The 19,669-nt window shown below is 40.0% G+C and overlaps 3 protein-coding genes across 5 annotated transcripts in view; 2 read left to right on the top strand and 1 right to left on the bottom strand.

Annotated features, from left to right (window-relative positions):
* The window catches only part of rab3db (RAB3D, member RAS oncogene family, b), a 15,752-nt gene extending 10,819 nt beyond the window's left edge, over positions 1-4,933 (top strand). Inside the window, exons 3-6 of one of the 2 annotated variants that reach the window (XM_015015328.1) lie at positions 2,852-2,970; positions 3,205-3,329; positions 4,003-4,223; positions 4,280-4,933. In XM_015015328.1, the coding sequence (XP_014870814.1) occupies positions 2,852-2,970; positions 3,205-3,329; positions 4,003-4,190 (432 nt within the window). In that variant the 3' untranslated portion in view covers positions 4,191-4,223; positions 4,280-4,933. Of the gene's footprint in view, positions 1-2,851; positions 2,971-3,204; positions 3,330-4,002 lie in introns of both variants that reach the window. The other variant, XM_015015327.1, reaches the window with a different exon arrangement.
* A 2,549-nt stretch (positions 4,934-7,482) lies between these two features.
* Positions 7,483-15,608, top strand: epor (erythropoietin receptor). Of its 2 annotated transcripts, none has more exons than XM_015015324.1 (9): positions 7,483-7,597; positions 8,564-8,867; positions 8,974-9,109; positions 9,240-9,406; positions 11,020-11,171; positions 11,275-11,431; positions 12,528-12,615; positions 12,751-12,838; positions 12,943-15,608. In XM_015015324.1, exons 2-9 carry the CDS (start codon positions 8,774-8,776, stop codon positions 13,681-13,683), a joined length of 1,623 nt encoding a protein of 540 aa, XP_014870810.1. In that variant the 5' UTR covers positions 7,483-7,597; positions 8,564-8,773; the 3' UTR covers positions 13,684-15,608. The 2 variants fall into 2 exon arrangements, with proteins under 2 accessions (XP_014870810.1, XP_014870811.1); XM_015015325.1 differs by lacking the exon at positions 7,483-7,597 and having other exon boundaries at positions 7,871-8,649; positions 8,728-8,867.
* A 141-nt stretch (positions 15,609-15,749) lies between these two features.
* Positions 15,750-18,568, bottom strand: swsap1 (SWIM-type zinc finger 7 associated protein 1). Its single transcript, XM_015015326.1, has 2 exons — positions 18,281-18,568; positions 15,750-17,084 (listed from the first exon to the last, which is right to left on the bottom strand). The coding sequence occupies exons 1-2, from the start codon at positions 18,551-18,553 to the stop codon at positions 16,542-16,544; spliced, it is 816 nt and encodes a 271-aa protein (XP_014870812.1). The 5' UTR covers positions 18,554-18,568; the 3' UTR covers positions 15,750-16,541.
* Between the last annotated feature and the right edge of the window lie 1,101 nt (positions 18,569-19,669).

Here is a 19,669-nt window from a genome sequence, read left to right on the forward strand (position 1 = left end):
TATGGGGTTTGTTCCTACTTTTCATGGATACCAGAGCAGAATACTCACAGGACAGACAGATAACTGCAGCAGCCGACACAGTCCCCTTTCTCTGGGATTATTTCAGTATCCTTTTAACAAAAAATACTATGTATAACAAAATATTTTTTCTCTGAACCTATTGTGTTCAGATTTCCTTTTTTTGTCTGAACTAATTTTCCATCTTTCCTCTCCAGTACTAGTCTCAGGTAATGTCTGCTCCTTACAGGAACCAGCCAATCCTATTGGCAAGTCAAACAGATGATTCATTTGAACTAACAATCTGTGAGCCACTGTACGGTACACAAACAGTGTGCAACATTAATCAGCAGCACACACCAAAACACACATCCAGTCGCCTATCTGGCCAAACATTTGGCTCTCATACTCTGTGTGCAATATTGGTGTACTATCTAGAAAAGAGCGTCTGCTGAAGTAGTTAAAGTCCTTGAACTTGAACTTGTGGACTACAACCAGAAGACCTGAGCGGTCTGGAAAGCTGTTCCAACAACAATCATTGTCTTTTGTGTGTTTAACATGACAAGATGCTAAAAAAAGTTCTAGATGTGTGAACACCTTTGGAATGCCATGAGCTTTTTTTTACCAAAGTGACCAGAAAACTGTGTGTAGCTGCCTGGTCTTTGTGGAGTCACTAACTGTGCTGCTAAATGACAAAGAAACCTGGTATTTCCTAAACCCAGGAAGCAGAGGAAGTAGCCTATCAGCATCTGACTGGGACACAATGGAGATACATTGCAGTGCCAGTATAGCAGTGTGTATAAGGGGTGTGGAAGCAGCAGGGATGTCTTAAGTTTGGGTCCTCATGCGCAGTTAATCATCAGCTCTGTAAAAATGTCCTCACCGTTAATTATTTCAGCCCTCATTTTACAAAGATTTCACTATATCCCTCAGAACAGGCGAAGTGTACTCATTTACATCCCATCATTTCGTCAAACGTGTCACTGATCTGACAGTAAACACACAAACACACCTTTCATATACACTTTGCATAAGCACACCCAGACATATGGTGAGTGTGTGTTACCCCAGTGGATGTGCTTTGCTGCTTCTTTGTCGGCAGCCAAAATAAACACAGGTGACGCATGTTTGAGGATCAGGGTCCCAGTGACGTCCGACTGCCTGGCTGTGCAGGAGCCTGATTTAAACTGCTTCACACACTCAGGTCCCGTCTGCTGTTGTGGTTTGTTTTGTAGCAACCCTCAATACGCTCTGTTTGGTTAGCCATCACATCTTGCTGGCTAATATTTGATTCTTTCTGCATGGCTGAGATAGCGAGAGAGCTAAAGTGACTCTTGTTTCACTAAAACCAGATTCTGGGGGGATAAAGGGAGAATTCAACAGTTTCCATACAATGTGCTGCTCTGTCCTATGCATTATGTAGAGAGATGAGATGTGAGGCCGCCACCCTGTAATGGAACATTCATAACCCTTATTAGCTTCTGGTTACCTCCACAACCTGCTCCGTTTCAAAGTGAGCAGACAAACACCAGAGCCCTGATGCAAACCGAGGAGTCTGGAATGTTACTGGGCTGAAACGATTAATCAGATTAATCATCATTAATCGTGATGATCAGATTAATCGTGATTAATTAGAATAATCGTGACTAATTGGATTAATCCCGATTAATCGGAATAATCATGATTAATTGCAACTAATTGTGATTAATTGATTGTTGAAATAATTGTCAATCAAATTAGTAATTGATTAATCATTAATTGGAGTATACAAGATAAAAAAGTCAATTTGTTGAAAGAACAACATAATCAGAGAAGTAATTAAGCCAAAACTGTTCAAAAATACATTTTACATCTGAGATTAGAAAAAAATAAAACACTTGTCTGTAAATCTGCTCTAGTCAAAACTCAAGTGTTATTTGTGACACATTGAAAGTTTGTGGTTGAAACATGACACAAAGTAAAAATGGGTTGTTTGTTTTTTGTTTTAACTATGTTTTGTTTTTATCATGTTAAGCACTTTAAGCTGCCTTCGTGTTGAAGCATACTCTACAGATAAACTTGACTCGACATGAAGGTGTTGTCACTGTTAGCACTCTGTTGACTGAGAAGCTTTAGCTGTTCAGTTTTTATAGAATAATTAAAGGCTTCTGTGAAGAAGGGTGCATGAAGATGAAGGGTTGTGTAAAAGATTAGACAGGGGTTTTTTTCCATTTCCAAGAACAAAATAGTAAAAATATAGTTGTATGCTTCCACAATACTTGCAAAAAAAATTGTGTTTTGCAAAGACGTTTCTCGGATATAGTCATTTCAAGTTTTAAATCGTTATAAGGCTAACGTTGAAATGCACCAGCGGCCTGTAGCAGATGAAGGCAACTATAACGTTGACCACACCGCCCCCTTGTGGTCTAACATTATACATACTTCATCACACATGAAAGCATTGGTTCTTCTGATTTGTTGACCAGTAACTAGTTACATTTACATAAATAATCTTTGGGGGGAAAAAATTACTTTTAGGAGCATTTTGACTACGCTGTAGTTTTTACTTTTAATTGAGTAACTTTATTATGAAGAATCGCTACAATTACTACCCACTCTGAGTAACTTCACTGAGTGAAGAACAAGATTGTTTTAGTCAAAAATTCCTTTTTGCAAAATACTTTATTACTCTTACTTGAGTCATTTCTTGTTTGGCTCCTTTTTACTTTTACTTGAGTAAAAACATGTTGAAGTAGTACTACTCTTACTGGAGTACATTTTTTGGGTACTGTACTCATCTCAGACCAGAATAAACACAGCCTGACTTTGAAGATTGATTGTTTCTGATGGTGTTTCTGTGTTCATGTCCCCACAGGACACAGCAGGACAGGAGCGCTACCGTACCATCACCACAGCGTACTACAGAGGAGCCATGGGCTTCCTGCTCATGTATGACGTCTCTAACCAGGATTCCTTCGGTGCGGTGCAGGACTGGTGAGAAAACAAGTCTTTTTGTTTTACTTTCTCAAAAGCGTTCATCCTGTGAACGACTAGTACCTGTTGTAAATGTAAGCTCTCAGTCCTTTATTTTGGATTTATCTGTTCCTCGAGTTTCTTTAATATTTCCCACATTTGCTGAAATGTTCTTCTGCTAAATGTTCTTCCTCTTTTCTTATTTGCATCTGAATAACTCCGGTGGCTGTTTACTAGTGGGATCTTGTCTTTCAGGGCGACACAGATCAAGACCTACTCATGGGACAACACTCAGGTCATCCTGGTCGGTAACAAGTGTGACCTTGAGGATGAAAGGGTCATAGCCACAGAGGACGGCCAGCGGCTGGCTGAGGAGCTCGGTAATAACTGCAGTAGCACATTATTATTTATTAGTAGAGCATTGTTTTACAGCACCTTGAGAAAACACAGGTCCATACTCACCCCAAAAGACTGGTAGTTGTCATTAGCTGTGCTTCTGTTGACCATATCATTGCACAAATTGGATTTACAAAAATACATTTGCTTAATGGAAACATGGTAACTTTGAAAAAAATTTACATTTTTCACAAAAACTGCAATGGAAACACTTCTTTCACTTCATATGGGTCACGTGATCAACAACAAGAAGGAAAAGACAAAGAAGAAGACAGGATGTGGTTTGTTTATAACGACTTATTGCGTGAACAAACTAATTCCTGTGTGATTTTAATTGCATCTGTTGTGTTTCTTCCCAATGTCATCAGAATATTGACAGTTTTGCGCACATTTGCAATGGAAACTCGGCTAGTGTAGGAAGAGGTGGTTCTACAAAGATATTGTCATGCATGTCACACGTCTTCATTTTTTATTTGCAAGAGATATGCCACTACTTTGTAGCCCTGGGAGGTGGTTTTCTTTCATCACATGAGGGGAAAAAAACCTCCAGATATGAACAGCAACATATTGACAACATATAAACACGGAGCACATGGAATGTGAAAAAACTTAGTATGGGTAGTTTGTTTTTAAGGCATTTCTGCTGCTTGCTCCCAGGCTTCCGTTTCTTTGAGGCCAGTGCCAAGGACAACATCAACGTCAAGCAGGTGTTTGAGTGTCTAGTCGACGTCATCTGTGAGAAGATGAACGAGACCATGGAGGAAGAGAGCAACCTCACAGCCAATCACATGAAACCCCAGGGCTTTAAAGACTCTTCAGACAGCAACGGTGCCTGCGCCTGCTAAGCAACGGGCCTTTTTAGAATGTCTCCAAACACACACGCACACATGCACACACACACACACACACACACACACACACACACACACGCACGCACACACACACGTACACTAATATGAAGAACAACTTCCACTCTGTGCCTGGACTGTGGAAAAGGCTACAGAGGCAGTTAGCTAAGTGGCTAAGTGGCTACCTGAGACGATCTTGGTTTGGCCTCTCCAACAGGGCTGTTGTTTCCCGTCAAATGAAGCGTTTCTTTCTATCTCTGTTCTTTTTCTTATAACTTATAACTGTGTTCTAAAGCCTCTCCAAGTTTAAACGTCCTGGGCCAATAAGCATTTAATATTTCCAGTGCCTGCTTTGTGGATTTGGTTTTCTAACCATCAGGAAACCACCACACACCAATGTAATGATTGACACATGCAACAACACTTGTACCACAATAAGATATTTGCTATACATTTTATTTAATATATATTTTACATTATAGGAAAAAAAAATGAAACCTCATCATGTACCAAAGTCACTTTACCTTATGGATTTTAACATCTGCCAATATAAGATTTGCATTGATTTCATGAACCTGTATCTGTTTTTTTTGTTTGTTTGTTTGTTTTTTTTGTTTGTTTTTTTTGCACAAAGTGTGGAGCAAATACAATAACTGTACAGATGTAGATAAATCTGTTGGCACCTATGGTAAAGCTGAGTATGAAAAATTAAATAAAATCTTTTATCACAGCAAAAATCCAACCTACTCTTTTAGAAAATGTTTTCAATGAAGAAAGGGAAGAAAATTAAAAAAAAAATTAATCTAAAAAATTAAGCAATAGAAACAGGATCTAGCCCAACATTCATTTGCTGTATTTTCATAGCTGTATTTAGGAAAGTTTTAATACAACAAATAAAAGCAGGTTTGGGTGCACCATGGTGGACTTTATCATAAGTCAACGACTTGATGTGCTTCGTGGAAAAGATGACCACTCTGTGTAGCATTTTTTTAAATTCAAGTAGATTTTAATTAGGAAGTCTCAGTTTTCTCCCGATTTATTTTATTTTTGTGGTCTGCGGGGCCGCACAAAGTCAGCCTAGGAGCCGCAAATGGTCTCCTGGCCCCACTTTGAACACCCAACTCTGGCTGATTGTAAAAACATTAGATTTACTGTACAGACATCCACTAGTCACCTCCCCATGTATGAACCTGGCAGTCACATGACCTGCTTCGTGTCCTCAGTCGTCCAGCTGCCATGCTTTCTTCAAGGCCGTGTGTCTCAGACACATCATGTTGCTGCTGCTCTTAAAATACTTGAGGAAAACAAATCTGTATTTGCATTAACTGAGTACTAATGTGTTAAATTATCTTGTTATTGGCATAATTACTGTCCTCTAAAAGTGCAACAGTCGGTGTGTGTGAGCTCAGATAAACTCACACACACACTCATCAGTCAAGGCCTCTTGTCTTTTCTTCCTCTTTACTTTTAGAACTTCATTTATGTTTGAAGAAAATTAAGTTAATCTTTTCATATGTTTACCACAATAAAACAACTTTTTCCTTCACCGCATTAATGACTTTCCTCTTTCTGAATCTATATATATATAAATATATATACATTATATATAAAAAATGGAAGGAAATTAAAGTTTCCCTTTGATTGGATAATTTCAGGTCAGTAGTTGCAATGTACCATGTGACTGAACTGTTATCACAGTGCTGGCCACTAACTGTCACTATGAACCAGATGTGTGATGATAAGCCGTCGTTTGAGCGGCTCTTCCCTTCAAGCAGCGGTCAGTCCACATGCTGCTAACATGAGCCTGGAGCCAAACATGTGTTCCATCAGTATAATGATATAATGCTCATATCATATAATGCACAGCTAATGCCAAAATGTTATCTGGTCACTGAGCTTTGATGGAATATATATATATGTAAAAATAACATTTGAAACACTAGCTGTGTTTCCATTAACCACAGACATTGAAATTAAGAAACTAAATGTGCTTAATGAAAACTTGGGGGGGAAAAAAAAACAAAACAAAACATTTTATCATAAGACGAAGTGTTTTTTTTTATTTTGGGCCAAAATGAAATAGATGTATTTTGCAAAACTACAATAGAAACAATTTTTCGCTTTCACTTGATCAACAGCCCGATTTTACTGCTGGTAAAACGACAAAGAAGACGACAGGAAGTAGAAGGAGGGTGATGGTATGATTCTTTCGGACAATGAGCTGCACGGTTCATGAAAAGTTGTGTGTCATTCGAACAAGTTTAATCCATACACTGAGAATGACACTGCAACTGAAAAAAAGATTTGATTTGTAATTGAATTAAGTTTGTCAAACTTAAATCGCCAACTACAATTTCCCCAAAACGTCGCATTCCGCTCCAAAGTACAGACCTTGTCCCTTCGATGTCTCCTCTGATGGCGGATATGTGCCAGCGCCAGTGGTTATACGTATTATGAATATTGTAGTTTTCGTCTGTTGTCGCCATGAATTATTTTTAATGACTTATCGTGTGAAAAAGCTTAGTCACATGTGGTTTCGACTTCATTTCTCATTCATATTTTGAAACCTGTTTTTTGAACTTACTAATTTGTTTGATCTGAAATATTTAACTAAAAAGAAAACATAAACAGTAAATGTCTCTAAAGCGAGGAAATACTTTCTCACAACATACATGGAAATCTAGAATCTAGATTTCCATGTAGATTCTAGATCATTACCATCTCTGGGAGTTTCCAGCCTGTTTTCTATAAACCGGTCCTGAAGCATGTGCTGCAGCCTGGCTAAACCCAGGGCAGCAGCAAATCGAATGTGATTTATGACCACAGATTTTTAGCTCTCTGTCCTTAGCATGACGTCCCGGTTTTCATATTTTTATCTGAAATAGCAGAGAAAACCACAATAATTCAGGTTTCCTCTTCCTGTCAGCACAGAAACAACTAGACTACCTCTCCTGCACGGCCGGGGACTCGAGTCATTTTGAACCAATTCCACCAAAGAACTTCTCTTAAACTTCAACCTAACTTTCATGTAAAATGTGGATTTGAGCATTAAGTCCAAAGTTCTGCTGGATGTTGTCATAGCTACAACTTCAGCTTTTTGTTTACATCAGGTGATGTAAAGATGCCCTGAATGGCATTGGATGGGGATGGGCTGCTACGCCTCCACCTATCCCGCCAAACTCTGTCCCTCACACACACACGCACACACGCACGCACGCACGCACACGCACACACACATCGAAACCACTTATCACGAGTGCAGAAACATGTTTCTCTGCAGCTCTGATAATGCTGCACAGACGATGAAAACATGCTGGTGCAGAGAGGAGATAAGGAACCGTTTCAGAGTTCCTCTGACTGAGAGCACACTGCGGTTCGGTTTCCCCTCCATGAAGCTGCTGAGGGTCAGTCAGAGAGCATCTATCTATCTATCTATCTATCTATCTATCTATCTATCTATCTATCTATCTATCTATCTATCTATCTATCTATCTATCTATCTACTGTTCTGCTACAGTATAACCACCAAACTTCTATGATTTTTATTTGATTTTTATGTGACAGATTTGACACAAAGAAGCTAGTAATTGTAAAGTGAAAGAAAAATTATTTTCAAATAACATCTAAAAAATAATAATAATAATAAATCGGTGCCTGTATCGATTCAGTCATTACGGATTTTGGTGCAATAACAGCTGCAAACCGCGTGGTGTTTATTTTATTTTATTTTTATCATCGTCGGATTTCGGCCTGAATTTGGCTCGTTCTAACTCACAAATATACATTTTCTTGAAATAAGAGGCAACCTTTTGTGGAAAATGACAGTTTGTCTTTTACTAACCTTGTTTTTCCTTTTACTTTTATTTTAATCTCATTGCAGACATCTATCGATTTTTACCAAAGGAAGAAAAAAAAATGGCTAACTGCAGAATCACTCTTTGTTTCACTCTTTGTGGTTGATCATGTGGACAGACTAAAAATATATTCTAAAACAACAAAATAGGAAACAATTGAGCCAAGATTAAAAAAAATAAACAAAAATCACATGCCTTTATTTTTGTAAAGGCCCTCTCTAAATGTCTTACAAAACCAAATTTTGTTTGATTTCATTATCTCATTGCATGTAAAATAAAATCAAATAAAATTCTAAAATAAATCCCAAGGATTAGTAGCAGCTTTATACCCATCCATCCGTCCGTCCGGTGCATTTTTACACGCAGTTTGGATCTCAGCCACAGACTCATAAACATCAATGGCATCCCGCCTCCCGACTACGAAAAAAAAAAAGAAAGAAAAAAAGAGAAAAAAACTGAATAAAACTGCTCTCTTACGTTTGTTTTTCGCTCCACCTCCTGTCCCCCAGTCTGTAGAACGTAAACAGCTCTGCACCGCGTCTTATCGCTGTCCAGCAGGCGCGCAGCCACGTTGCGCCATCGCAGTCGTATCTGAAGAAAAAGTAAGAAAAAAAAAACAGAAAAAAAAAAAACAAGCCTCTCTGCTGGCTGCCGCCTGTTTCTGACAGTTGCTTGTCCAGGGATGCAGGTTGGACGGCAGAGAATCCGAGTCTTTCAGACTAAAGGATGACATGTGAGCGACTCGTCCGGCTGCTGGCACTTTACCTGACGCTCTGCGCCGCCGCAGCAGCTGGAGACGTTCAGGATTTTAAACGAAAAGGTGAGTTTAGTTTTTATATTGTTGCCTTTTTTTTTTTTTTGGCTGAGCCGCTAAATATAAACAGAAATTATTCACAACACTTGTTTTGTTTTTCCTGTCTGTGCAGCTTCCATTCTTCTAAAGGAAGAACCAAAGGACCCGAAATGCTTTGCGGAGACCAAGAAGGACTTTGTGTGTTTCTGGGAGGAAGACGAGGAGCGGGCCGGCTCTGTGGATCAGTACTCCTTCAGATATGCCTACCAGTAAGTCCGCTTCCGATATAAAATAATAATAATAAAAAATATTTATAAATATAAAATGCAGCTAATGACACCCCACTAGCATCCAGAGTCTGATTTCTGGCCTCTGATTCGCTCTTTCTGTTCCGATTAGAAAAGAGAACGGCAGCACGTGCGCGCTGCAGGTCCTGCGGTCAGCAGGTGGGAAGCGGCTCTTCTTGTGCCGTTTGGACCGGGTCCAGATGTTCGTCCAACTGGACATCCAAGTTTATCGGGAGGGGATCCAGATCCACAACCGCAGCCTTCTCATCGAGCTTCTGTGTGAGTGAGACGCCGCATTTTTATTGGGAGTATTGTCTCGAAGGCGAAGGATATATACATTGTTTTTCTAAAAATAAAACAAACGTTCAACTAAATTAGAATCTACAAAGTTTGAGGTGCGTTTGTGACTTTCCAAAAGAAAATCTAATGCAAATGACTGTCTTTAGAAGTGATCTAATATTACACCATCCCCACTGGGACACATGGTGGTGGCAGCATCAGTCTGTGGTGATCAATAGGGGAAGGAGCTGGTCACAACTGATGGCGACATGCTTTAGAAAGGGGCGGCAAACCAGGGCCCCGATTTTCTGGGGGTGACCCGAAGATTTTTCTTTGTTTTTTTTTTCTCTTTCTTCTATTGATAAATGTGTGTTTTGCAAAATATGTGCTTTATATAACATTCAAAGACTAATATCTGGTGAGATGGATCAAAATTTTTTTTGGTATTTTTATAAATAAAACCAAAATTCATGTATTTGAAAATTGATGAAGTTATAGTTGATTTCAATATGGAGCTGTTGGGCAGGCGACATATTAAACCATTCATCAGTTCATACTGATGTTTAAGACCACTTATTCATGTACTGTAATTTGCATTAGTGAAAACAATTTCCTCTAGAGGATAGGGGACCCAAACTGTCAGCAGCCCAGGGGGCCCACATCCTTGTAAATCCGGCCTTGGAAACATGAATGGAGCAGAAATATACCAGGCAATGCTGTAAGAAAAACTGCAAATGACGCTTGAGATTGGGACAAAAGTCTCAAGCGTCTCAGTCTCAGCAGGAGAGCAGCTTTAAACATACAGCCAGACCTGCTAAAGGATTGGTTTATGTCAAAACTGGATCACATGACCCAATCCAAACACTGACTCACTGCAAATACAATGAATAATCTATTGGAAAACTTAAAACGTGGTGAACTCTCCATGGAATCTGACTGATCTGTGTAAAAAATAATGCTCAAAAGTCTAAATCTACTGTCTTGCAAAACTGGTGCAAGGAGACACAACAAAGAGTTGCAGGTGGCAGATGTAGACCAAATGTACAAGGGGAGAGAGGAGGGAAGGCAGTGTTTGTTTCATAAGAGGAACAAAACAAAAGGATAAAATGGAAAAAAAACAAAACAGGGAAATATTCAATTTTTTTTTTTTATTTTACATATCAAGTGAGCCACAGGTCACAGCCATGTGCAGATCCGTTGCAGCCCCCTGACTAGCACATGAGAACTGTGATCCTATCTCAACAAGGCTACAACTGAAAGCCTAACTTTGAATTCACTGTTGAAGTAAAACTGTGAAGGTGAAAAAAAATGTAATTGCTCCAACGGAACCGTTAGTTACAGTTCCTGTGCCACATTGCGATCAGAAATTGATTTAGTATTATCATTTGAGGGACTGACCCCGGCTGACGCCCATCTAGAACCGCCCATGCAGATGTAACTGCAGCACAGTATCGACTAGTAGGGCCTAGAAAAGCACAGCACACTCTTAGAGTCCTGGGGGATGCAAGTACGTTTGCAAAGGCACTCTGTGTGCAACAAATCAGTGAAAAATTGTCAGATTGAAATAATTTTACTTTCTTTTTTTTAAATCATTGAATTGTTTTTTCTGGCAGTTCTGCTCGACCCTCCTAAGAATGTGACAGTGAGCAGCACAGGCCATCAGGGCCAGCTGAACGTGAGCTGGGTGGCGCCGACTCTGAAGTACATGGACGACAGCATGATCTACGAGGTTCTCTACGCTCCGGCAGACAGTCACGTTGGGCAGGTACGACGGTTGTTTAGTGACCCCACCAGTAGACAAAACATTGTAGAATTGTCATTGCATGTCTCTAGCTCCGTACTGAAGAAGAGAGTTGTGTTTGCTGCAGGTGGAGGCGATACAAGCCTGCTCCGAGATGATCCTGAGGGGCCTTGAGGCGGGTACAAAGTACAGGGTTCAGGTCCGGGTCAACCTGGATGGCATCACCTATGACGGGTACTGGAGCGCCTGGAGTGACCCTGTGTTCACAGAGACTTTGCCTGCAGGTGGATGATCTACATATGTTGTGTTTATAATGGAATTCGCATTGTACACCTTCAAATTGGGAATAGAATATCCTAAATCAGTGGTGCCCAAAGTCGGACCTCGAGAGCAGGCATCCTGCATGTTTTAGTTCTCTTCCTGGTGGTATAACAACCTTTTCAGCATGTCAATGTTCTTCTTAGGCCTTCTAATGAGCCATTAGAAGGCCTAAGAATATGGGATATGATATGGCTTATCATATCCTATATGATAAGCCATATCATATGGCTTATCATTTTGGACAAATGATTTTGGACAACTTCTGAAAGTTGTCCAAAGTGCGTTCTGGGGGCCACTATGGCCACTGGACGGATTTTTTTGTGTGGTCATTTTGAAAAGCTACCAATTTGGAGACTTTTTGTTAATATCTCACAGTTGTAATTGTCTTGTGTGAACACAGATTTGCTTTAATTTATTGAACTTGGCTAAATGAAGTGTTATCATGGAGAGTAACCTTAATCAGGTTTTTGTTTTTTATAAGAGCCAAAATTTGTCTGCCAAAACTTTCCAAATTGAATTCATTTCAAATAAGACGCCACAAATGTGCAGAACCCTTTTTGTTCTGCTCGAACAATTAAAAATAATTTCCTTACAAGAACCTGACTATGTTATTGTTTTAATTGTTAAAATATTGTATTCTTGTTTATTGATGAGCAGGGAAAAAAGGAGGAATCGCAATCATTTTTGCTTTCATACTTGTCATTTTGTGGCCTGCGAGTACTTTGGACATGACTAAAAACTGGGATACAACTGATCTAAATGGTAAATGATGTGTACTTGTATAATCCTTGATCAAGTCCAGAGAACCCCAAAGTGCTTCACACTACAGTCATTCATTCACAAGGTGATGGTGGTAAGCTACATTGTAGCCACAGCTTCTATGGTGTACTACGAGGTCCTCTGACCATCACTAACAGGAAAGGCGGGTGAAGTGGCTTGTCCAATGACACGACAACATACAGAAGGAGTGGGAGTATGAACTGACCACCCACTGGTTGTAGGACAAACTCCTACCGTCATCGCCCAGAAATCAACCTGATCTTGCTTTGTACCCTACAGAACTTGACCCACTTATTGTGTCCCTGACCTTCATCATCTCCTTCATCCTTGTTCTGCTTTGTCTTACCATGTTTCTGTCCCATCACAGGTCAGTGCACTATGAAAATATAATCATATGGCTTATTTTGTAGCCACAAAATTATGTTGCTTGCTTTTAAAAATCTGCACAACTATCAGATGAAACATTAGAGAGCACTACATTAAATCTTTGCTCTTGTTTTAGGTTCCTTATCAAGAAACTTTGGCCAGCTATTCCAACTCCTGACAGCAAGTTCCAAAATCTGTTCACAGTTTATGGTGGAGACTTCAAGGTAAGAACAAGACAAACATTTTCAGAGTTCTGTGACCTCTTTAGGTATTTGGCATTGTGCTTACCATGACCCTGGTCTCCTAATTTTGCTGTTGTTTTGCATAGGAGTGGTTAGGACAGACCAGTGGAAGCTTATGGCTGACTTCCCCTTTCATCCTCTCTGAAGAATGCCCTTCTCCATTGGAAGTACTCTCTGAACTCAACCTTTGTCCTCCGCTGTCCTCTCCACCTCTTCCACCAAAGGCCTCAAAAGCTTTGGCCCTTGTCAGAAATGAGGACAGGGTTTTGAACAAAGGTCTTCTTGATAGAGAGTCGGTGGACAGGGTTGATGCCCTTCAAACAAATGGATGGAGGACCCCTCTACACGACCACTGGCTGTTGGATCGTCTAAGGGAGTTCCAACAGCACCCCGTCCCCAGGTCCCAGTGTTCTCTACTGGAATCTCAAGACACCTACATCACACTCAGCGGCAACAAACGCACTGAAGAAGAGCACACGGAGGACACTCTCGAGGAAGCCTTACCCCCTGGGGTGCTTTTTGCCTCCAGAAAGCCACCCAAGAGTGAGTCTCACTCTGACCTGGGCTCTGTGCAGCAAAGCTCTGGTTCTGGGAACCTTTCATCTCAATCCAGCTTTGAGTATCCAAACAATGTCTGGATGGCCAAAGATCCTGGATACACCTACATGGCAGTTGCAGACTCTGGGGTCTCCATGGATTACAGCCCTATGAGTAGAGCTGACGACATTGGCAAAGTGGTTATCTATGCCAATGACTACAAAAATGAGATTCCTCCTCATAGAAGATCTTTCCTGGTAAGGCAGTACCCTGTCCATGATGATGTCTGAGAGGATACCAACTTGAATCAGAGGGCTGGAGAGCAGCATTTGGATATTCACCGCAGGCTAGCGATAGCCTCTCATCAACTGTTAGGAAAATATTCGTGGTGTCTAACAGACTCTTTGAGTCTGTTAGACACCAGCTAACAGACTCAAAGAGAATGACACTTTGGATATTCTGTAAAGGACATGACACTTCCATTTCAAGCAATATCAACTGTGATTCATAGCAAATATTAATACACAACACTATCCACCAAACCTTCCAGATTAGATTGGAAAAAGTGTTTCCAGTGTTCTATATTTTAAATAATTATGTTTTTGTTTATCCTTCAGTGACAGGATTGCTACAACACCTCAGGCATGGTGAAAAGAAAGACTGCTCTAGAAGGTCTTTCTCTGGAATTACTTTATTGTGAACAAATTTATTAACAAAAGCATAAACAAGCTATTATTACCTCAGTTTTATTCTGTCTATAGTAGCCTAACCTAAATCTGTAGAACTACCCGGGTGCAGGCATCATTCTCTGACCCCTAAGTCCTTTTCTAGTTGTTTAACTGATTGTTGGGTCTTGAAGTGGTTATGAGAGTCTGTATCTGTATACTTTTATAAATCTCTGTTTTATACACTTGCATTTTATTAGGAATTCAAAAGATTGGATTAAATGCTAGCAGCAATTTCTCTTAGCTAACAATATTAACTACCTAATATGCTTATGCCGCCCACAATGCTAAAGTTTGTTAGATTATGATGTACCTTACATGCATTATTTATCCAATGTGTTAGCAGGCTAATATTTCGTTGTTAGCACAGAACGCAAACTGAGATGAAGTCTTGAATTCAACTTTTTCTTTTTTACCTTTTCACGTTCAGACAAAGGAACATCATCAACATTCAAACCTTCTTGGAAAGTTGGTGCTACATGAAAAGGTGGTCAAAATATTCATGAATTATACACGTCCAGATTTAATTTAGCAGGTTTTGACATTAAAAAGGCAACATAAAAATGAATGATCATTTAAATTTAGTTGTAGGAGACCTACATCACAACATGGATTTTGTATATTTTTGTACATTTTCCTCTCATTTTGTTCAATCAGAAGGTCGTAGGTTCGATTCCAGCTCCCTCCTGTCATACGTTGATGTGATGTGCGGGCAAGTTGCTTGCCAATCTGGCATTGGTGTAAAAATGTGTGAGCCCAAATGGATTAACGTGGCTGTAGTGTAAAGCACTTTTTGTCGTATGATTGGAAAAATGCTATAGAAGTTCAGTTCATTTACCATCATGCTGATTTACCGACTACACCAAAAATACATAATATTGATAGCGCTCACTGCCAGGTCATTTCTAAAATCTAGAATATTTGTGTGACATATTAAATTCTTAAATAATAGCACTGTTGTTTCAGATAAAGATTGTATTTTTTTAATCATTTATCAAAAACAGAATTTTAAAGTATATTCAGTGAAATTCTTATTACTGTAGGCTATGCGGCATTGCTTTAAGATAACTATATTTAGGGAACTGTACCTGTAATAATTTCTTCTGTTGTACATCTTTGGGCCAACACTGCCCCCTAGAGAGCAGAACCTGGCAGACTAGAATTGTCCAGTTTACTGCGGCTCTGATTAACCTTTTAATAAGCTTATTTGCTTGCTGTGAAGGATAAACTTGTTGCGGCTGTAATTGTAAATTGAATTGTATTACTGAACTTCTAACCATTATTGTTTTTGTTTTTTTTTGTAAAAAGTGTACATGAAGCAACAGGTGCAGATTTGTAGGGGGAAAAGTCTGCAACTGTTTGCCTTTCAATCAATCACATTTAAATCACGACTGACTTGAACATTCAAATTTGCATTTCCTGAAGCTTAGACATCTTGTAAGCCTAAGAGCTTTTTTAAATTTTTTTATTATTTTACAAAAATAAATATTAGTGATACATTTGCTTTAAAAGAAATACATCGTTTGCCTTAATAAGTTTTGAATAAATTTTTAATAAAAAAAATAAAAGAACCTAAAACTTGTCTACGAAGTCTTTCACATAAAACAATTAAAACTGAACAATCCACAGAAATCTTTACAAAGCATAAAATGTATTTTTGATATAAACAAGAACATCTGGAGAACGAAAAAGATCACTTCACAGTGGTACTTAGTTGAAAATACGTTGTTTAGCACCACTATTTAATCTGCTTTCCCTTCATCGACAAGTCAAACACTGAAAAAAAATTTACTTTTATCCTTGTTCATCAAACTCATTAAACCTTCTTCAATGTGTTTTATACACACATCGACGATGTACTTTCCTGAACTTTTTAGGAGTTTAGTAGAACTCAAAGGTTACGAAGAAATGCCTTGATGACCTCTAACAAGGAACCTGCTGCAATTTTTCTTGTCTTTTATGTCATGTAGTCTTTAAAAAAAAAATCCAATCAGTTGGTCAGACGTTACTGTTAAAGGAAACCGGAAATCAGTAATGGCTGGGAAAAGCAGATCGGTGCGCCTTTAAAAATAAGCGTATGATTATATGTAAGAACTTTTTTTAAAAAAAATGTTTCTCTGTCTCACTTAATACAGAATAAGAAAAACATAAAAAACAAAATAAACAATTCTGAAATATTTTTTAAACCTTACCTTTCCATAGCTGAGGATGTTTTACACATTTCTTAAGGCCTTGAGGGAAAAACATTGGACATTTTTTGGCCAATAAATTACAGTGAACAAAAACAGATCAGCTACATAATATATATATATATAATATATATAAGTTTGATTAAATTGATGCCATTAATAGTTTACTTCTCAGCCAGCTGTGGTGGTTCTAAATAAAAATGAAGGGTTTTAACATCGGGAGACCAAAGCCTTTCAAACTAACTTGAACTCCATTAAACCCTCAGGAAAAATGAAGAGTTTCCACTCCTGTGCCAAAGTGGGTCCATCCTCAAGGTCATCCGGGATTTTAGTTCCAGACAGGTAGACGTGCCAGGCCTCCTGTGCTGCTGCTGCGGCAGCTTCGTAGCTTCTGTCCTGGTCCAGAGTGCAGCGAGCTTGGAAGTAGCGGTCAAGAACGTCCAGAATGGGATCCATGGCTGAGGGGTCCCGGCTTTCCTGCCCGCTGTCCGCGTCCGAGAGGAAGGAGGCAATGGTGCGGCAGGGGGCCGAGCTGGAGCCCCTCTTTTCCAGGACTTCGGTGAGAAAGGCAGCGGTGTCGCAAAGCAGCGCCGCCAGATGAGCAGCGCGAGACTCGTCTCCTGAGTGAAAGCCAGCATGGCTGCTGGCCACGGCGCCCCGCAGGAAGCCGTCCAGTCTGTCGATGATGATGAGGGAGGGCGGGCAGGGGAACTCGTGAAGGCTGGCGACCTGCTGGAGTAGCTCCTCCAGGGTCCGGGGATAGCTGAATGTGATTTTCTTCAAATAACAGTAACAATAATGTTAATCATAAAAAGTTACAAATGAGGTGAGAGTAAACTGTCAGACAGTAGCTGAGACTGTAACTCAGATAATCCTGACATGCTGTAATGAATAAGTTGCTAATAGTTTCTTACTTTTTAGATGAGCAAACATACGCAATCCCACACCGAACATCACCGGTTTCGGTTTATTGTTTTTTTTCCCCATATTTTTGTCAAATTACAACTAAAGATGCACCAATCTGATATTAATATCGCTATAATATTGAAAAAAAAAATCTAGCTCAGGTATTGATAATGTGGCCAGTCCATAAGGGTAGATCTATTCAGTGTAATTCTATATTTTGTACTACGAGTGACATCACGATTTATTATTTATTTTACATTAGCTGTTATACTAATAATTGCACTGACTGAACAAATTAAAGTTGTGTTGATTTTACATGTTTGACCAAGCCTGTGAAGCTGCTGGTGTAATTTTAGTGTGCTGTACTGTTGCAGTTATCAGATACATTTGTACTTCAGTACAAATGTCAATGTTTTTTTTTCCCTTTTTCTTTTTTAAAGAAAAGTTTTAAGTCAACTGAGCACTGTTTTTCTGCATCGGATCGGTATCATCCGATACTAAACCTCAGCTATCGGTATCAAAAGAAAAAAAAAAAGTGGATCGGTGTATTCCTACTTCAAACCTCATCGAATGCTTCAATGAGCTTGCCTCGTTGGCTCGAAATGTTCTAAAGTATTTTACTGATTTAATCTAGATTTAGTCAAGGTAAAATCAGAATTTTCTGAGCTTGTATTTGCTACTGAAAGGTTGCTATGATCTGAGGTGTCCTCCAGGTGTCGCTGTTTTTAATTATACTGAAGTCATGTACTTTTTGTTTGCCACCATCAGAGCTTTCTTTTACTGTTTGCAGCCTTCACGGAACTGTTTTAAATTGAGATTATACTACACATAGGCCGGTTTTGTTTATTAAACAGTGACTTCTGGATGCAATTAGAGTTTATTTAGGAGTGTATGACTTAATATCTCAATATCTCTTCCAAGCACTACATTGTGTTGGTGTGTCATAAATATTCCAATAAAACACACAGAGGTTTGTCGCTGTAACGTGACAAAGGTGTAAATAGATCCAGGTATTCTGCTATATTTTTCTCAGTGGTTGTTGTGGTTTTCAGGGTAGTTTGGTTTACCTTCAGACCCTCCGGGTTCTGGGTCGCGCTGCATCTCTGCAGACACTCCGGGAGGCTCTGAATCTGAGTCTGGGCGAAGAAAGCCACCCTGACGCCGAGCTCCGAGGCGGCGGTGACGGCCGCCAGTAGCAGCACAGAGCGACTGAGGCGGTGCTCTCCCACTACCAGGGTGTTGGAGTGGGGTGCTGGGGGTGGAGGACCGGCACTAGGGTCCTTGTTCTGACCTGTCTGTGACGACAAGGTCCTGAACACCAACGTCAAGATGTCTGTCATCTGAAACCAAACAGAATTCACCTCGCACTCGAAGTTTCCCGCGGCTGTTTTCAGGTGGCACACCGGTGTTACAGTGAAAATGGTCCGGATAGAATACAAGCAACTGTGACTGTCACCATATAGATAATTTTGTTTATGGTATCCAGGGTTTATTTTCACATAAGCTCTTGCGTATATATATATTTAGCATTGATTCTGTTCAATGATAAGATTAACATAAACTACAATATCGTGCTTCCTGTGAGGTTTAAAGCAACTTCCGGTAATCACAGGATCAGCTGTCGGCGTTAAATACCAAGATGGCGCACTGTCCGGCAGACTGTCCTTCTGAGGCCGACCGAGCCGAGGACCGAGGTGTTCCGAAGCGGTGTAGGGGCCGGCCGAGGCTCACGGACTCAGACCGAGCTCAGAGGCGGCTGGAATCCCGAAAGAAGTACGACGTGAGGAGGGTGTACCTCGGAGAGTCGCACAAGCTGTGGAGCGAGCTCCGCAGGAGGACCAGCCTGAGTGATGCTGGGCTGGCCGAATACCTCATCCTGCTCAACTCCACTTATGGAGACAAGAACCATCAGGAGTCCTGCGGGTAAGAGGGGGGACACGAAGCGCACATACAACGGGGTGCATTTAAATCCCTTATGAAAGTGATGGTTGTGTTTCAGAAAGAAGACCACAGCAGGGGTGACTGGGAAACAGAAAGGAGGTGTGTGTTGTCTTTGCTTATCTGGGAATATTTTCAGGTTAGTTTCACGTTTCTATTTTGGGATTGTGGTGCCTCCCTACGTTCGACTATTTTGTCATATTCCAAGCACAGACTGTACTTGATTGGAATTTATGTAGGAGTACAGAAATAAATTGGTCCAGTTTTTCTTAATTTTGGAAGATCTACAACCGGCTGCTACTTTTATCTTAAACTTATCTTTTCCACCGATCTTATCCACCTCCGCAAGGTCTGAAATCCACTTTCCTCTTTTGTTCTGCTATGAGACAGGACTGACTGATGTACACTGTTGCCAACTTAGGAAATTTGTTGCTATTTTAGCAACTCTTCAGACCAAATAATTGGTATTTGCCAAGTCGAAATGTGGATTAGGCTTTTAGTGGATCAGTGATTGACCG

Source organism: Poecilia latipinna, unplaced genomic scaffold, assembly GCF_001443285.1.
Source record: "Poecilia latipinna isolate Pla-1442-1.1 unplaced genomic scaffold, P_latipinna-1.0 Scaffold1902, whole genome shotgun sequence".
NCBI lineage: Eukaryota > Metazoa > Chordata > Actinopteri > Cyprinodontiformes > Poeciliidae > Poecilia > Poecilia latipinna.